The sequence below is a fragment of the Oncorhynchus tshawytscha genome, linkage group LG10, assembly GCF_018296145.1.
Source record: "Oncorhynchus tshawytscha isolate Ot180627B linkage group LG10, Otsh_v2.0, whole genome shotgun sequence".
Lineage (NCBI taxonomy): Eukaryota > Metazoa > Chordata > Actinopteri > Salmoniformes > Salmonidae > Oncorhynchus > Oncorhynchus tshawytscha.
In genome coordinates this window covers 68110643-68133621 of record NC_056438.1, presented here as the reverse complement: position 1 = coordinate 68133621, position 22979 = coordinate 68110643, and the positions used below count along the sequence as shown (strand labels likewise).

Below are 22979 nucleotides of genomic sequence, written 5' to 3'. Positions count from 1 at the left end.
TTCCCCAAGTGAGGATGGCTTTCACTTCACCAGTAATAAATTCATGAACTTCTTTGAGGAAAAGATCATGATCATTAGAAAGCAAATTACGGACTCCTCTTTAAATCTGCGTATTCCTTCAAAGCTCAGTTGTCCTGAGTCTGCACAACTCTGCCAGGACGTAGGATCAAGAGAGACACTCAAGTGTTTTAGTACTATATCTCTTGACACAATGATGAAAATAATCATGGCCTCTAAACCTTCAAGCTGCATACTGGACCCTATTCCAACTAAACTACTGAAAGAGCTGCTTCCTGTGCTTGGCCCTCCTATGTTGAACATAATAAACGGCTCTGTATCCACCGGATGTATACCAAACTCATTAAAAGTGGCAGTAATAAAGCCTCTCTTGAAAAAGCCAAACCTTGACCCAGAAAAAAAAGCTGTTGCACAGCAACTCACGGTCTTTCTGAAGACAAACAATGTATACGAAATGCTTCAGTCTGGTTTTAGACCCCATCATAGCACTGAGACTGCACTTGTGAAGGTGGTAAATGACCTTTTAATGGCATCAGACCAAGGCTCTGCATCTGTCCTCGTGCTCCTAGACCTTAGTGCTGCTTTTGATACCATCGATCACCACATTCTTTTGAAGAGATTGGAAACCCAAATTGGTCTACACGGACAAGTTCTGGCCTGGTTTAGATCTTATCTGTCGGGAAGATATCAGTTTGTCTCTGTGAATGCTTTGTCCGCTGACAAATCAACTGTAAATTTCAGTGTTCCTCAAGGTTCCGTTTTAGGACCACTATTGTTTTCACTATATATTTTACCTCTTGGGGATGTCATTCGGAAATATAATGTTAACTTTCACTGCTATGCGGATGACACACAGCTGTACATTTCAATGAAACATGGTGAAGCCCCAAAATTGCCCTCGCTAGAAGCCTATGTTTCAGGCATAAGGAAGTGGATGGCTGCAAACTTTCTACTTTTAAACTCGGACAAAACAGAGATGCTTGTTCTAGGTCCCAAGAAACAAAGAGATCTTCTGTTGAATCTGACAATTAATCTTGATGGTTGTACAGTCGTCTCAAATAAAACTGTGAATGACCTCAGCGTTACTCTGGACCCTGATCTCTCTTTTGACGAACATATCAAGACTGTTTCAAGGACAGCTTTTTTCCATCTACGTAACATTGCAAAACTGTCCAAAAACGATGCAGAAAAATTAATCCATGCTTTTGTTACTTCTAGGTTAAGACTACTGCAATGCTCTACTTTCTGGCTACCTGGATAAAGCACTAAATAAACTCCAGTTAGTGCTAAATACAGCTGCTAGAATCCTGACTAGAACCAAAACATTTGATCATATTACTCCAGTGCTAGCCTCCCTACACTGGCAAGGGCTGATTTCAAGGTTTTACTGCTAAGCTATAAAGCATAACATGGGCTTGCCTACGTATCTCTCTGATTTGGTCCTGCCGTACATACCTACACGTACACTACGGTCACAAGAAGCAGGCCTCCTAATTGTCCCTATAATTTCTAAGCAAACAGCTGGAGGCAGGGTTTTCTACTATAGAGCTCCATTTTTATGGAATGGTCTGCCTACCCATGTGAGAGACGCAGACTCGGTCTCAACCTTTGTCTTTACTGAAGACTAATCTCTTCAGTGGGTCATATGATTGAGTGTAGTCTGGCCCAGGAGTGTGAAGGTGAACGGAAAGGCTCTGGAGTAACGAACCGCCCTTGCTGTCTCTGCCTGGCCGGTTCCCCTTTTTCCACTGGGATTCTCTGCCTCTAACCCTATTACAGGGGCTGAGTCACTGGCTTACTGGTGCTTATTCATCCCTTTTTCATTCCTTTTCCGTCCCTAGGAGGGGTGCGTCACTTGAGTGGGTTGAGTCACGAATGTGATCTTCCTATCTGGGTTGGCGCCCCCCGTTGGGTTGTGCCGTGGCGGAGATCTTTGTGGGCTATACTCAGCCTTGTCTCAGGATGGTAAGTTGGTGGTTGAAGGTATCCCTCTAGTGGTGTGGGGGCTGTGCTTTGGCAAAGTGGGTGGGGTTATATCCTTCCTGTTTGGCCCTGTACGGGGATGTCATCGGATGGGGCCACAGTGTCTCCTGACCCCTCCTATCTCAGCCTCCAGTATTTATGCTGCAGTAGTTTATGTCTCGGGGGGCTAGGGTCAGTTTGTTATATCTGGAGTACTTCTCCTGTCTTATCCGGTGTCCTGTGTGAATTTAAGTATGCTCTCTCTAATTCTCTCTTTCTTTCTCTCTCGGAGGACCTGAGCCCTAGGACCATGCCTCAGGACTACCTGGCATGATGACACCTTGCTGTCCCCAGTCCACCTGGCCGTGCTGCTGCTCCAGTTTCAACTGTTCTGCCTGCGGCTATGGAATCCTGACCTGTTCACCGGACGTGCTACCTGTCACAGACCTGCTGTTTTCAAATCTCTAGAGACAGCAGGAGTGGTAGAGATACTCTTAATGATCGGCTATGAAAAGCCAACGGACATTTACTCCTGAGGTGCTGACTTGCTGCACCCTCGACAACTACTGTGATTATTATTATTTGACCATGCTGGTCATTTATGAACATTTGAACATCTTGGCCATGTTCTGTTATAATCTCCACCCGGCACAGCCAGAAGAGGCCACCCCTCATAGCCTGGTTCCTCTCTAGGTTTCTTCCTAGGTTTTGGCCTTTCTAGGGAGTTTTTCCTAGCCATCGTGCTTCTACACCTGCATTGCTTGCTGTTTGGGGTTTTAGGCTGGGTTTCTGTACAGCACTTTGAGATATCAGCTGATGTACGAAGGGCTATATAAATAACTGGGAAAATAAATTCCTACGTCTTTTGTGAATAAAATACTTTTTCCAAAATTGATTTATGTACATTTTTGTGAATAGGTATGAGGGTTGTGATATGGGTCATTTAATAGTAAAATTATTTAAGGCATCAATACATTTCTATATTGCTTCCCCAGTATCTGCATGAACCATCAGGCCAAGTGTTTTTGGTTGACCCTGCTGGACAGAAAGAGAAGGAGGAATCGGAACACGCTGCATTCAAATTCAGGTCCTAGTTATTCCATTGTACTGGATCAAATACATATTATCATTTTACATACATTCATAAGTGTAATACTTTTTTATGACATACTGTGAAATACTCTCTTGGCTGCTGTCTCTGTCACTTTCAGACATGTGCAGAGCAGACTTAAACCTCTGGAAAGGAGTTAGTAATTGTCATGAGAATTTTCAATCACAATGATAATAACTAACAATCAATAGCTTTGACCAATCCCAAGGTTTGTAAGACCATGGGTTTAATAATAATTAGGCAAAGACTCAGCTTATGCAAAAGGTTAGCACAGTTCATTCACAAGAACGTTCTAAAATCCAAAATGCAGTCTTTATAACACACACAAACAAGTTCAAATCTTAAACTACGCCTTGCTCAGACAGTCAGTGTTTTTCCACTACACAGATACATTGTTTCTTTAATCTGCAACATGTTTCATAATGTTTCTGCTAGCCTAACAGTTTCTCCCCTCCACGGGTAGAGACAGAATGTCCTTTAAGGAACACAGTAGTACAACTTGTCTGTCGATAGTCATTTGTTTCCCACTTGCACCCTGCTTACATATTAAAAAGGATCAAAAGGTCCTTGTTCTAATTCTGACTAAAACTACACACATCGTCAGATTATAGTTTTATGATTCTAATAAATTTCATACAATTATATGGTTTCAGGGTGAAATATTTTAAACATTACCATTAAGCATATAATTCCCTTATCAATCCACCCTTAATGACTAAATAATACACACTGATACATCCACCGTCATATGGAATCAAAAATGTTACATAAAATCAAACAAAACCAATTCATGTATTTACATCAGATACTTATCATCGACTGCTCTAGGCCTATATCCAATTATAACCCTTCTTTTTGTGATTTTTATTACAATCTTCATTAAAGGAACAGTCTGTCGAAACATTGAAGATAGTCTCATCTAACAATGGCTCCTTATGGTTAAAAGAAACGGAGCCATCTCCTAGGCCTGGAGGCCTGTATTCGTCATCCCACTGGTTGGAGCTCGGAATCGGTCCATATCTCACCATCTGTTGGTCATCGATCTCTCTAGAGTTCTGGTGATCAAACCTCTCACACATGGGACCAAACAGCATCCACACAACACCAACACACTCATACATGTGAAAGCAGCCCAAAATACAGTACTTACAATATTTTTCCATTTCCCAAACATGCTATCGAACCACCCTGTCAGGGAAGTATCCACCCCAGAGTTCTCTGCTAACTCATGAGCTAATGTGGTCAAACCTGCCAGGGCCTTGGTCACTGATCCGTCTGGAGCTGTTTTATTAAAAAGTATATAAACGTACAGCAATGAACCCCAATCATTCTACATACCCCGCCCTTTTCTGCCAATAACATATCGAGTCAGTCTATTTTACCAGGTCATGAGGGAGGTGGCGGATAATTGGTCAGAGAACCCCTTTACTACATCCCCAGAATCATTCACAAATCTCTGTTGATTATAATAGATCACTATTATAGTCACTAATCCAATCCACATTTTTATTTATTGTCAACCACCAAAATAATGTAGTGGTAAAGCCTTCACCTATTTGATTCATAGGTTTGTGTTCATCTGGAACTTCCCTGGGGATGCCAATAGCATCCATCTAGACAAAGCTACTCCCATCCTGGTCAAAACTCCTCCTGTGCCTACTTTATAGCCTCCTAATACTGGCCTCTGATGACTAAGCCGAACTGGTTGGACCAATAACCCCGGGGCGCAAGTTCCTAACCACCCTTTTTGGTAGTTTCTGTCGTATGCGTCCTTTGCTGGTACGAGCCCACCCTACATCAGGTATAGCTGCTGTGAGGTTAAGAATAGTCTCCTGTACTTCCAAACCTAAGTCAGTCACATCAACGATTACCTTTCAGCCATTAAAATCATCTAAGTTCTCGGTGCCATTCTTGTATCTATAACACTGGTACTCATCAGGAGTTAAAGTGAACCGAGGTGGGTTGGCCAAGTACTTCAATCTGGCCAACCCAATCCCTGTGAAGTTATTTCCTAGGGAATTGTTTACCTTAAATCTTACATCTTGATCTTCTTTGACTCCTTATTCTGTAAGTCACTCATCAGTGTATTATATAGTTTATCTTTTACTTCTTATCAATGACAGCGGCATCATATAATTAGTACCGGAAGGTGGTGGATCTGGATGTATCAGAAAGATTACCAAGACGATAATGCAGCTCAGAGTCCCTACTCTTCCCAAAAACCGCCAACCCCCTCCTGCCCTTAGTCGGTCTACTAGGTACCACCCCATACTCCCACCTCTAGGAGCACACACAGTGATGAACGGTCGGGATAGGGAATCTTTGTTAAGGAGGTAACCCCTGGACCCTGTTGGTACTCGGTTCCTCTCCTAACTCTGTGTGTGAGCAGCAGTGCTTGTATGTGTACATACCCTTTTGCAGTGGGTAACGTGGACCCAAGTGACTTCCTCAGCTATTCTAATGGCAAAGGCGGTGGTTTAACAGAACCTGGTATAGGCCTTCCCAAAGGGGCTGCTTCCAGTCTTTTCTCCTCAGGGACTGGATCCACACCCAGTCTCCTGGTTGGATTGAGTAAATCACCTTCTCCTGTAATTCACCTGTTGGACACAACATCTTGGCCATACGGTTTGGTTAACAAACAGTCTTCTCATGTGTTCTGCTAGTATATCTTCAACTTCTATGTCTACCTGTTCTTGTCCCTAACTCTGGCATTCTATTTGTTCTACCTGATTATCTAAAATGTCATCCATTATTTACAGAAATAGAATCTAGTAAACCAACTCTAGGGATAATATCTTGACCTAATATTTTAGCTACCATAATCGTGTCCGCCAAGTAAGTTGGGAACGCTTCTACACATTTAATATACTTATCTATTATTGTTAAACACACCTTCTTTCCCTCACTTCCGAATAGTTCAATGAAGTCCATTTCTAAATGATGGAGTTGATATTCTACCAATTTTTAAAAAAAGTAGTTATTCTCTAGGCCATTAAGTGTTTCCTAACCTGCTCTACCATCCTTCCTCCCTGTTGGCACATGGCTCTGCCCATGTGTCAATATTTCTGCATATCTAAACAATGACTTAGTTAAGATTAGTAAATTATTCTTATGTCTGACATTATCTTGTAGGATCGCCCCAATTCATTTTCCACATGTCCAATTTTTCCTGGGGCGTTCGTTCTTGGCTATCCTGTAACAATTCTCTGTCAAGTGTCTTATCTTCTTTAAGATTTATCTGTGCTGCTTTGTATGGTTTTAAATGCATGTGTGGTGTCTATGTAAATAGTAACCTTTCTCTCCTTTCTTTTTTCGCAGGCTCTAGTCAATGCTACTTTTTCGGCCTGCTGTGCAGAATCATTTCTGGACAATGGTTCAGTGTCTAACACCTTAGTTCCTGAAACCAACTAAGCTTTCATTCCCCTTTTAGTTAGGGTAACTACTTTCAACATAATCATATCTCTTCCTAGTGAATTTACTAACCATCCACTTAAAATAAAAACCAAAATACCTGCCTCCCCTCCTAACTTTTCATATTTTTAAAACCGATGGAGCTAACAGTCTCTCCATGAATTAATATCCTAAAGCTAAGCAAACCAAATTCTCTTCCCCTGTAACGGTTGTCTTCCTCCTAGTAGGAAGGATCAGAGTAGGAAGGATCGGAGGACCAATGCGCAGTGTGGTAAGTGTCCGTCTTTTTAATTTAAGTAAATGAACACTGAACAAAAACAACAATGTAAACGAACGAAGAAGTTCTGTCTGGTGCAGATACAAACACTCAACAGAAAACAATCACCCACACCACACAGGTGGGAAAAGGCTGCCTAAGTATGATTCTCAAACAGAGACAACTAACGACACCTGCCTCTGATTGAGAACCATACCAGGCCAAACACAAAAACACCACATAGAAAAAGGAACATAGACAACGGAGAAGCCAACCCCCGCACTCACGCACGGACCATACTAAAACAAAGACATAACAAAAGAACTAAGGTCAGAACGTGAATCCCCTTTTATTCTTATTCTGTCTTTTCTGTCAGTCACGGTATTATTTCTGTCCCCCATTTTCCCCAGAGCCTTACACTCTGCCATCTAATCCTGTTTATAATTTAACTATGCTGGTCTCCACTCAGTAACTGTTATATACCCATTCTGTATCACTTCTACCTTCTCTCCTCATGCTACTCCCAAACCATCAAGGTCTCAGCAGTGCGGGGGAGGGCTTCTCCGTCTGCCCTTCTATCCTCTCTCCTCCTGCTACTCCCAAAACATCAAGGTCTCAGCAGTGCGGGGGAGGGCTTCTCCGTCTGCCCTTCTATCCTCTCTCCTCCTGCTACTCCCAAACCATCAAGGTCTCAGCAGTGCGGGGGAGGGCTTCTCCGTCTGCCCTTCTATCCTCTCTCCTCCTGCTACTCCCAAACCATCAAGGTCTCAACAGTGCGGGGAGGGCTTCTCCGTCTGCCCTTCTATCCTCTCTCCTCCTGCTACTCCCAAACCATCAAGGTCTCAGCAGTGCGGGGGAGGGCTTCTCCGTCTGCCCTTCTATCCTCTCTCCTCCTGCTACTCCCAAACCATCAAGGTCTCAGCAGTGCGGGGGAGGGCTTCTCCATCTGCCCTTCCTTCTATCTTCTCTCCTCCTGCTACTCCCAAACCATCAAGGTCTCAGCAGTGCGGGGGAGGGCTTCTCCATCTGCCCTTCCTTCTATCTGTCTGTCGCTCTTTCTTATAACAGTCAGTATCAAATATAGGTTCTGTTTCCGAATATTGACTAAATGTCTCACTGTCTCCCTGTCTGCACTAATGGATTTTTAGAAAAATCAACATGTCTATGGTAGTAATCCCTAAGATTATTACCTAGTTGATAAAGTTTATCTCGATGCTCTCAATGATCCTGAATCCCCACAGATGTCATATATCCCTGTCCTGTTGGCTTAGAATATGTCCTAAATACTTAACATAGAGTCTACCATTATTAAAACGTATTCTTGCTAACTTTATAACCTTATTCAACAACAACCTATAATAATACTATTATATCATTTTCACAGACTTGTTGTGTAAAATGTATTACACTGCATACAACAACAGCTGACTACCTAAGGGAAAATAAAACTTTGCTCGATAACTAAACATTACTTAAGCCAAAATAGTGGGAGTTTCAAAATAACCTTATGACAGTTTTTTATAAACCCACCTTCGCCCCATTTTTAACCCATAATTCTCCATGAGAAAAAATACTACTACTGGTCAAAAGATAAAACAAAGTTTCAAATAACATAATCAGATCAAAATCACTACTCTAAAACCCTCCACAAAGAAAGATTATTGTACCCTTATGGCCATAGAAAGAGAGACTTAAGGAAGTCTACCCTTATTCAAAGGCTATGCCCTTTTCTTATTGGTTCAAATGACAAATATGTCAAAGAACTATAAACTCCATCATAATGATCACTTACACAAATGACCTTAAAATCAGTATCACAAATGACCTTAAATTCATTATCCAAATGGCCCTCCCATAAGGCTGATCAGACCACAAAGGAAAGCCATGATAGAGGTCAAAAGTCATACCACCCCTTCAAAGAAGTGTTTCTTACTATATTAGACAAAAAAAATTAAAAGTCAAACATTTTCAACATGTTGTATCCCAGGTTCCCAGAACACTCCCTGATCAAAATAATTCACGTGCTTAATTAAAACTCAGAAAATAAAACTTCTAAAATTCCACGTGTGTGTGTACCCCTTTAAGATATCGTGGCTCTAGGAAAAAGGGAAATCTCCTCAAACCCAAGGGCAACCCCTAGGTTAAAAACAAACAAAACATTTCCTGGCCTTTTCAATTTGGTAGAAATATGCCTCTATCTCACTCCAAAGAGAGACAATGAAGCACTCCTTTTCCCAGAAAAAACCCACAACCACTTGGTCAGCATTTCATTATACTACACCGATTCAGAAACCCAAACGTTGACTACAAACAAAACCTAATAATAATCATAATTCTATTGTACTCCCTCAAATCATTCATTTTAAACTTCCTCAATGGTTATATGTACTTAATTGAACATGCGCTACCCTTGGATACAATGCTGTACTTCAAATCTATGAAATTCCCCTAATTAACATATTACTTGACTGATTTTGCCCAAGTCTGCTTTACAACATTAAAACCCATTCAGTCTGTCTGCAAACAATCTCTCAAAGTGCTTGATAGGAAGCCACATAGCCATCTTCACTGTTACATTCTCAAAAAGTTTGAGCTCCTGAATTGGAAAAATCTTATGCAATACACTGATGCTCAGTACTTTTGTTAAACAGAAAACCCAAACCTTATGGCAGCAGATCCACAAGGTCCGCCATGAGAGATGACTGTATAGTTTCCTTAAGGAAAAGCACCTTCAGTCAATCTGCTTTTGTTCTATGTAATGGAAACAGATTTTAATGTTAGAATACATTAACTTCCTGCTCAAATTCACTGGTATTACCAAAACAAAAAAACAAAAAAAACAATAATCAGAAACTATCACGGATTGTAAAAGTTTTAACTATTCAGACCTGAATCCCTTACAGCCAAATATAGCCCAGCGAGCACGACTAACTCACCTATTCTTTCCAGTAGGTGAAAATATAACCCCTACTCAAACAACGTTCTGCCTTACCTCTATCGTAAGAATAAAACCAAACTTTCAAACTTTCTCTTCTCTTTCAACTTCACACTTATGAAATGTCCAAGACTTTAAAAGTAACATGTAAATCACCAAATTTATAAATTACATCAGTCAATTCATAAGAATAACAAAACACATTTTGGTGGGCACAACTCTATCACAATTACCTCTCCGCTATTATTTAGAATTCATTAGATTTAGGTAACTGTCTCTTCTATGATTCAGTCATTTAAATACGACTCCATTCTCAATATGTATTTTCCACAGATCATTCAGGCAACAGACACAGTCTTGCATTGAAATCGCCTCGCTATTATTTAGAATGAATTAGTCTTTCAATTTAACCTAAACAAGCTATTAAAACGTTCTGTTTATATCTTAACCAAACACTAACAACCGTATCTTTCCAGGCAAAACATACCAATTGTTGAATTACAATCAGAAACCCAGAATTGAGTAAATTGGTGTATAGGCTGGGAAACAAACCCAGGTCTCCCATGTGGTAGGTGAGAATTATACCACTGGACCACCAAAGCTATTGAAATGATGGAGACTCCTCGCAAATAACCCAATTTATAATTGTCTATAGTCATAAAATCAGGCACATAATACTGAGACAATTCCCAGGAAATAGCCCTAATTTAAAGGTCCAAGCATTTCATCAGACCAGAGGACATTTCTCCAAAAAGTACGATCTTTGTCCCCATGTGCAGTTGCAAACCATAGTCTGGCTTTTTTATGGCAGTGGCTTCTTCCTTGCTGAGTGGCCTTTCAGGTTATGTTGATATAGGACTCGTTTTACTGTGAATATAGATACTTTTGTACCTGTTTCCTCCAGTATCCTCACAGGGTCCTTTGCTGTTGTTCTGGGATTGATTTGCACTTTTCGCACCAAAGTACGTTCATCTCTAGGAGACAGAACGGGTCTCCTTCCTGAGCGGTATGACGGCTGCGTGGTCCCATGGTGTTTACACTTGTGTACTATTGTTTGTACAGATGGACGTGGTACCTTCAGGCACTTGGAAATTGCTCCCAAGGATGAACCAGACATATGGAGGTCTACAATTTTCTTTCTGAGGTCTTGGCTGATTTCTATTTATTTTCCCATGATGTCAAGCAAAGAGGCACTGAGTTTGAAGGTTGGCCTTGAAATAAATCCACAGGTACACCTCCAATTGACTCAATTAACTCATGTCTATCAGAGCAGAGAGAGGGAGCGAGATCATAGAAAGTGAATGTCATTCTAGTTCTGTGAGAGATACAGGCACACTTCTCTCTCTCACCACAGCAATGGCCATGCATTGGTCTATAGGCGCTACAATGTTGCCCAAACCATAAACCCGGGCTGGCCCAACTCTAATCAATTCTTAATGTAGAATATCAGGCATGTTTTCCCATTAACCTTTTAGAGGGCTGGAGAATTAAAGAGGAGGCTATTTGAATTAACTCTGATTGCAATGTAAAGAATTCTAATAAAAGAAAACTGTGAGAGAAAAAAGGTCATGCCAAGAAAGGTACCGGATCCTGGCAAATGGGTTCCGGAACGAAACAGTCCAAAACTGAGAGGTGCCAGATCCTGTTCCGGCAGGTTCCGTCTCAAATTAAGCACTGGCTGTAGGACTATGACAAGTAGGTACCCTCTTCTGCATGACAGGACGATAAACCTGCACAGTCCACAGATTATATATTTTTAAACTTTTACTTTCTTTTAGTTAGTAAAGGCAGATATCTAGTTTAGCCTACTCAAACACCCGGCTCAAACAGAGAGGGATGCTATGCTACCTAGCTAGCTATGGCTATCCAACACTGCAACTCTTCCAAGTCAAGGTAAGCTTTTGGTTTTATTAATTTATTGCCACCTGGGCCCGCCGGTGTGACTGCTAAACTTCTTATTAACTGTACACTGTACTGCATGATTGTAGAGGATGTACTAACACGTTAGTTGTAGTAGCTATGTTGACTTGAAGTTAGCTTATAGCTTATATGGTGACAACAATGTAGGCTGTATGTAGCGGTTACGATATGAAGGTTTGGGTTGGAAAGGTTTTTTCGTCTTGTCAGACAGCTGATGTGTTGTGCACTAAAGTCCACAAGCAAAGGGAAAAGGGTAGAGGAGGAGAGCGCGTAAATGCAAGAAGGAATTATCCAACAATCAAAGGGATCATGATGTTTATATGTGGCTGTTATGAAAGTGAACTGTGTTTGTGTGTGATCAGGGGTGTATTCAGTCTGCCGATTCTGTTGAAAAACTTTTCTTAAACGGAAGCAAACGGAACAAAATGGGGAAAACATACCTGAATTTGTCCAACAGAAACTTGTTTGCAGCTGTTGGACTAATGATTACACCATAGTTCAGCTAGATGCAGGCAAGATTGTGCAAAGCGGTATTGAATGTGTCAATGTCTGTCACCTTGATTACTTACATTTCTTTCGACCTAGGTTGTAAACTTTCATTCATAGGCTAGGTTGTAGCAACTTCATGATGGGTATAGGGAACATTTGAGTATTATGTAGTAGCCCAAACCTATCCTTACATTGAGCTGGGTGAATGGAATATGATTGGACTGTCATCCAATATGCTGCAATATAAATAAGGCCATGCTCATTAAAAAAAATATCGTCCTCCTTCATCTTAAACTGCACCAACCGCCACTATGTCAGAGAAACAAAGCAGCAACATTTCATGTTGACATAAGCAACAAACACCGCACCGGGAAAGCGCAGATTTGGAAAGTACGGTGTCTGTGAGATATTTATATAATGACGAAATACTCGTTTCCGCAAAATGTGAGTCGTTGTCCCAAAGGCGGTAAGGCAGGCGGCAAATTTAGGCCCAAAATAAACCTCTAAAAACGCATTGGGATTATTTTGAACATATCTTGTCGAGTGAAACCTCTCGCTTCGCCTCTTCCTCTCTGTCTGTACTTTTAGTGACAAACACCGTAATTCGCAAAGAATGTTTACAGCATGTTTAATCAAATATACGTGTCATTCAACAGTAATACAGCCGTTGACTGTTGTCATGAGAAGCGACATAAAATAACGTTTTAAAAGAGCGGACAAAACTCACCTTGGTTCGATTTCTACAAATGTACTAACCACCACGTAGTCAGTAGATGAGACACTGACAGAACATATTTAATAAGAAAACCGCGGAGCCTATTCACACAACTGTCGCAATATACCGTATGTAGGCTATATGTTTTGGGGGGCGAAATATCGCTGCCACCGCACTCCTTGGACGGGCTGTCCTGTTTTCTTTCGGTTTGAAGATTGGAGTATCAGTATGTCATTATAATGCGCGCTCATTAGTTCTACAGTAACATGACGCATTGAAAAAACTGTACTCTCAAATTGTCAAGTCATCTCTCTTCCAGGTACAGAGAATATAGGGCCTTTTTATATTAAATGTAATTAACCCAACGCACATTTTGCTTAAATAAAACATTATGCTTTATTGAAATTTAAAATGACAACACACACACACAGCTGTAAATGAGCTCCTGGAATTCCTTATCTATGTCCCAATAATTTACAAGTGCTCCCTTTCCTCATCTTATTTCCTTCATAACCACTGCTCTGCCTTATTGCAAAAACCACCAATAAATAGTTCAGTTGTCCCTCAAGAAATGAATGACGGAGGGCCTCCCAGCGGTCTAAGGCTTTGCATTGCAGTGCTAGCTGTGTCAATACAGATCCTGGTTCAATTCCTGGCTGAGACCGGGAGACCCGTGAAACTGTGCACAATCGTGTCACCATCACGCTTTAGTGACTCCTGTGGCGGGTCGGGCGCATGTATGTTGACACGTTCGCCAGGTGTACGTGGTTTCCTCCGACACATTGGTGCGGCTGGCTTCCAGGTTAAGCGGGCATTGTGTCAAGAAGCAGTACGGCTTTGCGGGGTTGTGTTTCGGAGGACACATGGCTCTCGACATTCGCCTCTCCCGAGTTTGTACAGGTGTTGCAGTGATGGGACAAGACTGTAACTAGCAATTGGGAAGAAAAAGGGGCAAAAAAAAAGATGAAAGACAGAACCTATTAAAGAGAACTGGGCTGAATCTCAAAAGAGGCTTCTTCTCTTCATTACCTTTCCTCCATCTGAACTGACATAAAATAATTGGACAAGTGAATTCAAATCTCTAGTAGGCACAGCAAGCCTACATCACAGTGCTTTCACCTATCCCATACGTGTCTCAGATCAGTGGAGAGGAAGCTATTTATACTGTTGAGACGCATCCTCAGGGTGAGGAGGTGTTGAAGGTGCTCCCCGGGGGTTGGAGGGAGGCGAATGGGGAGAAGTATTCGCGGGCAAACACAAATACGTCGCTCGGTTTCCGTAGTAACAAAAACTGCAGGAAGTCAGCCATCATAGTGCGGAGCTCTGGGTGCTGCCGCAGGTACGAGGCATGCTCCGCCTTCAACTCCTCCTGTAACACACACATGTCAGGTCATGTTGGAAACTTAGGGGTCAGTGGTTTAAGAATAAGGGGCTTGGGCAGTGTTTCTCTAGCTCAGTCCTGGTGACCCCAAGGGGTGCATATTTTGGTTTTTGCCCTAGCACTACACAGCTGATTCAAATAATCAAAGCCTGGTGCTGAGTTAATTATTTGAATCAGCTGTGTAGTGTTACAGGGAAAAAACTAAATGTGCACCCCTTGGGGTCCCCAGGACCGAGTCTGGGAAACGCTGGGCTAGGGTGAGAGTAGGGGTGAGGGATAGGGGGTAGGAAAATACTAATATGTCACCTTTCTGTCCAGGAACATGGAGTGCATCTGCATGTCCTCCTCCCAGACCAGAGACCTCTTCTCAAACACAGGCTTATCATCCCTCACCTCTGAGACACAACACAGATACACAAACACATGTAAATAGGGGAACAATGATTTCTTGCACAAAAGATTCAATTTTGACAAAATGCAATTATTAAAAGTCATGTATCTGAATGTCTGTTAATGTCTCATTGCCTTGTCACAAATAAATGATGTCCTGAATTATTATTATTTTTTAAATCACCTGGTTTTATATTATTTAATTTTTTCATTGTATTCACAGGAATGTCCCTGTATTGATGTGTACTGTTGTTATTATTGTTGCAATAAATTAAAAAAAGGTGCAATTTAAATATAAAAATAATTATATTTAAATAGGGGAACACTCCTAATACTGTGTTGGTATGTGTGCATATGTGTGTTTTGGTGTTTATGTACCGGTGTGTGTTTGGAGCGGGAGTAGCAAGAGCCTCATGGTCACAGGAGAGCCCACCTGCACTCGGCTAGCCAGATGCCTAAACAGGTGCAGGATATGACATCACACAAGTAGAAAGTGATGAGAGAGGCGGTCAGAGACGGAAGAGGAAGAGACACAACCCACTCCCTCTTTTTTTGTGTTTCAATGGAAGTCAATGAACTAAGTAAACCAGACCCAGCTGCTATCACATTGGAGTCTATGGGAGAGCCACTCCCCTAAGTAGACAGGAACTGATCATTATTTTCAATAGTAAATGGCCTGAGTGAACTATTTTCATTTATCCACCATCTTTGGGGTGGTGCCCTGTATCTCGTTGGTCTGGTGGAAGTGATGTCATCTTACCCGTCAGACAGGAAGTAGCAGTGCCACATGGCTGGGATGTCCTCCACTGAGTCGACCGTCCTCTCCACCCCAAACACCTCCACCACCTCCTCTCCCGCCGTCTGCTGCCTGCACCCCAGCTCCTTCTGACCACAAATAGACCACTCATTAACCAAAAACTGTGGTCATTACGAGGTCGAATCAAACAAAAATGAGAACACAAATAAAAAGTTATAGTACTGTAAACAAACTCATGCACACTTTCCAAAATGAAGACACTCATTTCTACTGTATAAATAGGCTCACACACACACATTCACAGACACACTCACATATGTGGAGGTGGATATGTGTGTGTCCTGGTCGAAGGAGAGGAAGGTCATGTTTTCCGGGACGTTCTTCCTCAGAGCGAATACCCTCAGCAGCAGCAGGTTAGAGCCCTCGGACACTAACCCCTTCACAGAGGACAGAGGGTACGACAAGGTCTGCCTCCTAATCTCCTACACACACACACCCCCCACACACACACAACAGGTTAGAAATCTCAGATAGAAATCCTTCTCAAAGAGCACAATGGAAAACACACACTCTGCCCTCCTACCTCACACATACATTCACCTCCTCCCCCTTTTCTCTCTCACCTCTCCCACAGTGGTGATTTTGTTCACCACCAGCTGTCCATCATGCTGGACCATGTGACACTTCCTGTCCAATCGGTGGTCCTGAAGCTGAGAGCAGAGAATTAGCCTATGTGGAGTCGCCAGAAAACGCTAACGTCTGGTTTTCAGGGATACTGTATTGTTTTCCATGAAAAACTGAAGTGTGAACTCTGCTCAGGCTGATTCCTACGCCTGCCACGTTAGGTTAGCAGAGAATTGGTGGGAATGTTATATTGTAGAGTTTTATATTTTAGTCTCATAAGGTTTTGTAAAAATGGTCTAGATGGGTCTAGCCTGTGTAGACCGGTTTCAGGCAGTTTTACCTTGACGTACTCGTGGTGGTTTTGCTCCAGGGTCTCCAGGTTCAAAGAAAGGTAGGCTGATTGGAAATAGAGACAGAGATAGTAATCACAGACTGAGAAAGACCAACACTCACACTATCCCCATCTCACACTTTCCCTCCCCTCTGTGTCCTGCCTCCCTTTCCCTATCTCCTCCCTCCTCTCTTCCTCCCCCCTGTCTTACCAGTGATGGCTGTACCACAGGGAGTGTTGTCAATAGCTCCATGGCTGTGTGCATGCAGCAGCAGGCAAGGCTGCTCCCTGCAAATGGTCCTCTCCACAGTCACCTTAAACTCTCCCAGCTCTCTGCCCCCCTCGGACACTGTCACCAGAGAGTCTTCAAACAGACACCGCTGCATCTCCGCAGCCCCTAAACACATACATTCACACACACACACTGAAAACAAGCTACAGATATAGCAGGGCTACGATGAAAGAGGAACTTGAGAGTGCAGGTGCCAACACTCAGCTAGCTCTACTTAACTCACGTATGCTGTACAGAAAGGCGATGGCCTCGCTAGAGGCTTTTAACTCCACGGCTTCCTCCGTCGTAGCAGTCTCCTCCATATCAGACTTTCAGTTTGGAGCTTCAGATACACGAAATAATTCATATGGGCAGTTTGCCAAAGCAACTTACTACAACAACATTAACAACAACACCACAGACTAGAGTTGGCAAACTAATACTGAGCTTGCTGGCTGAAGTTCATGTGATTGCAAATCATTCTATAAAGAAAATGTTGATAGAATCAGTCAGTGAGCTCGCATGTTGTTACCTTATTTAGCGAGAAGTCTGGCAGAAGGTTAGACCAATCTTTTTTTGGCTGTTGCCGTCTGTCTGTCTGTCTCAAGAGCATAAAAAAAACCTCACAATATGGGTTGTCATGGCAACAACACCTGACAGTCGAAGAACCATAAAGATCTTGTAAACGCGCAGAAAATGGTTCTTGCGTAGGGATGACCAGGGATGTTCTCTTGACAAGTGCGTGAATTGGAAAATGTTCCTGTCCTGTTAAGCATTCAACCAAAAGTAATTTTTGGTGTCAGGGAAAATGTATGGAGTAAAAAATTCATTATTTTCTTTAGGAATGTAGTAGAGTAAAATTTGTCAAAAATATTAATATTAAAGTTAAGTACAGCTACCCCAAAAAACAACTAAAATTGGACTTTAAAGTATTTTAATGACTTCACAATACTGGTTTTGATGAATAAACAAGTTGTGGGTGTGTCGAACGTGCTCCATGGCTAAATATGTGGTTGCTTCAATTTGTGTATTTACGGTATTTTATGTATTGCCTTGGAATCAAACTATTAGTTATAGTTTGTTAAACAGCTTACAGAAACAAAATAACAAAATGTAGACCTATCCCAGCTTTGTTAAATATGTTAACTTGAACCTGTTTGCAGTCCACATTATTCTAAGTAATTGCATGGCTTCAATGTGGAAATGTTGACTCTGACTTGCCTTGTTAAAAATAAAGGTTAAATAAAATAAAAAATATATACATAGCGTCCGCACTATAAATTGATTGATAAAGCCTAAAAAAAGAGCGAATAATTCTAATCAAATTCTAAACAAAACGTGCCACTGACGTTCTCACCATAAAACCAGGACAATTAATCATTCTAATAAGTTCGGGTTTTTTTTATACGAAAAACAAGCAATCTGTTCGTTTTTTTCAACAACAGTAAATACATATAAAATGTAATGATATCATAAAATCGCCAGCAAAAAAAGACTACGCATTGCTGTTGAACCAGCCTTCGCTATAGTATACCTAAGGTCAGGGTAGCCTACGAAATGAGGCGACACTCCCAGAGTACCTGGGGCCCTGGTCTGAGACCCTGATCGTGCTGTCGTTAGGACTGCAGCTGCAGCTGGCGTTCTACCTTGTCCCTGAACCCTGCTGGTCAAGTTCGCCCAGGTAGTCACTGTGCTAGGTACTTTGTCACTGTTGATCAGGGCTGTGCTGATTCATATGAGACAATAGTCTACCTTGTCCCTGAACCCTGCTAGTCAAGTTCACCCAGGTAGTCACTGTGCTAGGTACTTTGTCACTGTTGATCAGGGCTGTGCTGATTCATGTGAGACAATAGTCATGTATTTGCAACAAGAACAGTGAGTGTTGTGTTGGGGCTGTATATCCTTATTTTGCAAATGTGAACGTTTAGCTGATCTGGAGTGGACTACATTTGTATTCGCTAGGATGACTAAGATCCATCATTATCAATGACTACCACCTAATGACTACCACCCACACCCAATCTACCACCACAAACACTCCTCCTCAATCTATTGTACATGGAACAACAACGTGTTCTATGTATTTATGATTAATATTACATTTAGTCAATAACAGCTTCTACACATAATAGGAACATGCTTGACTGAAAAAATCTTTAAACATTTCTTCAGACTTAATGGAGGTTACAGGGGTGATTCTGTTTCCCATCAGATTTCATAATATGCAAATATGTCAAAGTTATCAATTAGGAAGATGATGCTGTTTAGAATGACACGTTTAGGACTGTTGAGGTCACAGGAGGTTGGTGGTACCTTAATTTGGGAGGACAGGCTCATGGTAACGGCTAGAGCAGTATAGTTGGAATGGTATCAAATACATCAAACATGTGGTTTCCTTGTGTTTGATGCCATTCCATTCGCTCCGTTCCAGCCATTATTATGAGGCGTCCTTCCCTCAGCAGCCTCCACTGGTTGATGTTCACAGGACTCTCCTAATGCTATATTGAACGAGCACCATGGATGAAGAGAGGAAAACAGACAGCCTCTCTTTAACACACCTTCCCCAAGTCATCCAATGTTTGCTTCATGAATAATTGTTGCATCTTCTAAAATAAATATAGAAACATTCTGAGACATATTTAACACAGATTCAACCACAAAGACCAGGGAGGTTTTCCAATGCCTCGCAAAGAAGGGCACCTATTGGTAGACAGTTAAAAATAAAAATGGAAGACACAGAATATCCCTTTGATTATGGTGAAGTTATTAATTACACTTTGTATCATTACACCCAGTCACTACAAATATACAGGCGTGCTTCCTAACTCAGTTGCCGGAGAGGAAGGAAACCGCTCACGGATTTCACAATGGGGCCAATGGTGACTTTAAAACAGTTCGAGTTTAATGGCTGTGATAGGATAAAACTGAGGAAGGATCAACAACATTGAAGTTACTCCACAATACTAACTTAAATGACAGAGTGAAAAGAAGGAAGCCTATATAGAAGTAAAAATATTCCAAAACATGCATCCTGTTTGCAATAAGGCATTAAAGTAAAACTGCAAAAAGTTTATGTCCTGAATACAAAGTGTTATGTATCTAACAATTATTATTTAACATTTTGAAGACAGTCTTATCCAGAGGGACTTACAGGAGCAATTAGGGTTCAGTGTCTTGCTCAAGGGCACATCGGCAGATTTTTCACCTAGTCGGCTCAAGGATTTGAATCAACAACCTTTCAGGTTACTGGCCCAACGCTCTTAACCACTAGGCTACCTGAGTACCACGCTTTATATTTTCAAGCATGGTCATGTTATGGTTATGCTTGGCATCAGCAAGGACTAGGGAGTTTTATTTTTCTAAAATGTTTCACAAATATTAGAATTTTTCTTCCACTTTGAGGGTACATAGTATTTTGTGTAGATCATTGACAACAAATGACAATGAAATCCATTATAATCTCATTTTGTAACACAACAAAATTTTGAAAAAGTCAAGGGATGTGAATAATTTCTGAAGGCACTGTAAGGGCATTGAAGTGGTAAACACAATGGTATAAAAAGGCAAAAAGCATTAAAGAGGAGAAAATAACCAGAGTACCCCTGAAGTACCCCCTCATGTGCATTTTACCAGTAGGCCTATAGTGTCATGAGTCTTCTCAAGTACCCCCTGTGGATAGGGGGGTCCTAGTACCAGTGGTTGAGAACCACTGTCTTACAGCATGTGACTTTGCAACACGCAGGTGTTTCATCTCCACTCTGGAATAAGTTTAACAGTTTGACACCACACAGGCATAATCACTGGAAGTACTAAAAAATACATTTTTTTCCAAAAAGTACTATACTGGGCCTTTAATAGTCCTGTATTATATGAGCACCATGATCATGGTGAAGTAGAGGATGGTAGTTGCTTGTGATCTACAGCTTAGAGAAGAAGTAGTGCACGTCGTAGACAAACAGGTAGATTGCCATGAAGAGACTGGTCAGTGAGTCCAATATAAAGCACTCTTTATGTTCGGCTCAATACATTTTTTTGACACTGTAGTGAGTTCTAATCGCTTGGATCAATGAGCATCATTTAGAATGTTTTCATAATACAAAAATAGATTTACTGTAGACATAAAGACTTCACACTTGGTAGTTAAACCTACCGACACAGACAATCTGGCAAACTGGAAATGTTGAAAATCAGTTTTTACAAATATTACATGATGCTTTTACATACAAAGATAGAGAGAGCACAGTATGCCATTATTGTGATAACCAGATCCAGGTACAGTGCATTCGGAAAGTACTCAGACCCCTTCACTTTTTCCACGTTTTTATATACGTTACAGCCTTATTAAAAAAATGTAGTGATGGATAGTTTTTTCCCCCCTCATCAATCTACAAACAAGAACCCATAATGACAAAGTAAAAACTGTGTTTTTGTTGTTGACGTTTTAAAAAAATGTATTTAAAATTAGAAACTTTAAAATCACATCAGTACTTTGTTGGCAACAATTACACCCTTGAGTCTTCTTGGGTATGATGCTACAAGCTTGGCACACCTGTATTTGGAGAGTTTCTCCCATTCTTCTCTGCAGATCCTCTCAAGCTCTGTCAGGTTGGATGGGGACCATTGCTGCACAGCTATTTCCAGAGATGTTTAATTGGGTTCAAGTCCGGGCTCTGGCTCATTCAGAGACTTGTCCCGAACCCACTCCTGTGTTGTCTTGGCTATGTGCTTAGGGTCATTGTCTTGTTGGAAGGTGAACCTTCACCCTAGTCTGAAGTCCTGAGCAGGTTTTCATCAAGGATCTCTCTGTACTTTGCTCTGTTCATCTTTCCCTCAATCCCAACTAGACTCCCAGTCCCTGCTGCTGAAAAACATCCCCACAGCATGATTCTATTTTTTAATTAACCTTTATTTAACTAGGCAAGTCAATTAACAGCAAATTCTTATTTACAATCATGGCCTACCCGGCTAAACCCAGGCAACACTTGGCTAATTGTGCACTGCCCTATGGGACTCCCAATCACACCCAGATGTGATTCAGCCTGGATTCGAACCAGGAACTGTAGTGACACCTTTTGCACTGAGATGCAGTGCCTTAGAGCTCTGCGCCACTCGGGAGCCCAATGCTGCCACCACCATGCTTCACCCTGGGGATGGCATTGGCCAGGTGATGAGCCTGGTTTCCTCCAGACGTGGCACTTGGCATTCTTCACAACTGTCTTGGTGTGTTTGGACCATGATAGATAGTTGCTGATGTGGACACCAAGGAACTTGAAATTCTTGTGCACAAAATGCTTGTGCTTCTAGTTCCGACAGTTGAGCAATATCTAACAAGTAATATCTAACAATTTCACAACAAATACCTAATAGACACAAATCTAAGTAAAGGAAGGGAATAAGAATATATAAATATATTGATGAGCAATTTCAGAGCGGCACTAGAACAACTAGCTAGCTATATCATACAGATATTTTCACAAAAAGCAGCTCATATAGCAAGTCAATAAAAGGAATATCACTGCATTAGTTCATCATTGACAGCTAGCTAGCTCATCAAGACAGGATCTGAGATATCTGAATGTTTTATCTCTGTAACATTAGCAGTTAGTGCTCATCTCGTTTGGGCATTGCATCAGCCAGATGAAGCAACTGCACATCTAATCTTCTTCCCCATCCTCTCTTGTCTTGATTCTACAGGTAGCTAATCTGTTTTCCTCAAAACATTATTATTAGCAAGCTAGCTAACGTTAGCCGAGATCTCAGCTTGTTAACTAAGAAAGTCAATGTATATATGTATCATTTTTTAAATTCCTATTTTTCAGGGGGTGCTGCAGCACCCTCAGCACCCCTATTTCCAGCGGCTGTGACCACAGCCTGTCGTTTCCAATGGGAACAAATTAATCGTAGTGGGCAAAACAAGCAAGGAAGTGGGCAGAGCCAAGACCAGCTAGCGAGAGCCTATGACGCGTTCTCGCATTTATTTGCATATTTCCGTTAGGGAACGCCTACTACGTGAAGTGCGGGTCTGCAATAACTCAATTCGCCAATAATGCAATTTTTAGAAACTTTGGCAAAGGGTAAAGTCTACAAAAGGAAATCCATTCTGTTAATAACGGATTCTAGATTTGCATACAGAAAACTGTATTGAGATCAAATGATTAATCGATGAGACATTTTGCAGAATTTCTGACAAAATCCATCTCGCTCCATCTTCTCCCACTGCTATTCAACCAGATGCGTCACATGTATACATCCAGTGAAATATCTGTCTCATTGTTCTATGGTAAAGGATTTGCATTCATTTTTAAATTGAGTTGCCCGCTTGAAAATCTTGTTTAATTTATTCACATATCAAGTTACATGTTTGCAAGTGTTGCATTTATTCACACATCACGTTACGTGGTTGCATTT

At 41.4% G+C, this 22979-nt stretch overlaps 1 protein-coding gene and 1 long non-coding RNA gene across 4 annotated transcripts; both read right to left on the bottom strand.

Moving 5' to 3' along the window:
* Positions 1 to 3279: 3279 nt before the first annotated feature.
* Positions 3280 to 13004, bottom strand: LOC121847497. The gene is made up of 2 exons (XR_006084364.1): positions 12830 to 13004; positions 3280 to 5688 (listed from the first exon to the last, which is right to left on the bottom strand). It is a non-coding gene; the product is annotated as an uncharacterized LOC121847497 (long non-coding RNA).
* Positions 13005 to 13194: 190 nt separating this feature from the next.
* Positions 13195 to 17253, bottom strand: LOC112247428 (ciliogenesis associated TTC17 interacting protein). Of its 3 annotated transcripts, none has more exons than XM_024416181.2 (10): positions 17104 to 17253; positions 16816 to 16914; positions 16512 to 16724; positions 16310 to 16365; positions 15969 to 16055; positions 15660 to 15827; positions 15349 to 15473; positions 14967 to 15043; positions 14505 to 14593; positions 13195 to 14186 (listed from the first exon to the last, which is right to left on the bottom strand). In XM_024416181.2, the coding sequence occupies exons 2-10, from the start codon at positions 16892 to 16894 to the stop codon at positions 13998 to 14000; spliced, it is 1083 nt and encodes a 360-aa protein (XP_024271949.1). In that variant the 5' UTR covers positions 16895 to 16914; positions 17104 to 17253; the 3' UTR covers positions 13195 to 13997. The 3 variants fall into 3 exon arrangements, with proteins under 3 accessions (XP_024271949.1, XP_024271950.1, XP_024271951.1); XM_024416182.2 differs by having other exon boundaries at positions 15349 to 15470; XM_024416183.2 differs by having other exon boundaries at positions 16512 to 16697.
* Between the last annotated feature and the right edge of the window lie 5726 nt (positions 17254 to 22979).

Bases quoted from the DNA above. Each gene is read 5' to 3' on its own strand.
- LOC112247428 (XM_024416181.2), bottom strand. From the start codon at position 16,894: ATGGAGGAGACTGCTACGACGGAGGAAGCCGTGGAGTTAAAAGCCTCT. The intron at 16,056-16,309 runs GTAAAACTGCCT...CTCTGCTCTCAG, and splicing joins ACCACCACGAGTACGTCAAG to CTTCAGGACCACCGATTGGA. The intron at 14,187-14,504 runs GTGACATATTAG...TGTGTGTTACAG, and splicing joins CCATGTTCCTGGACAGAAAG to GAGGAGTTGAAGGCGGAGCA.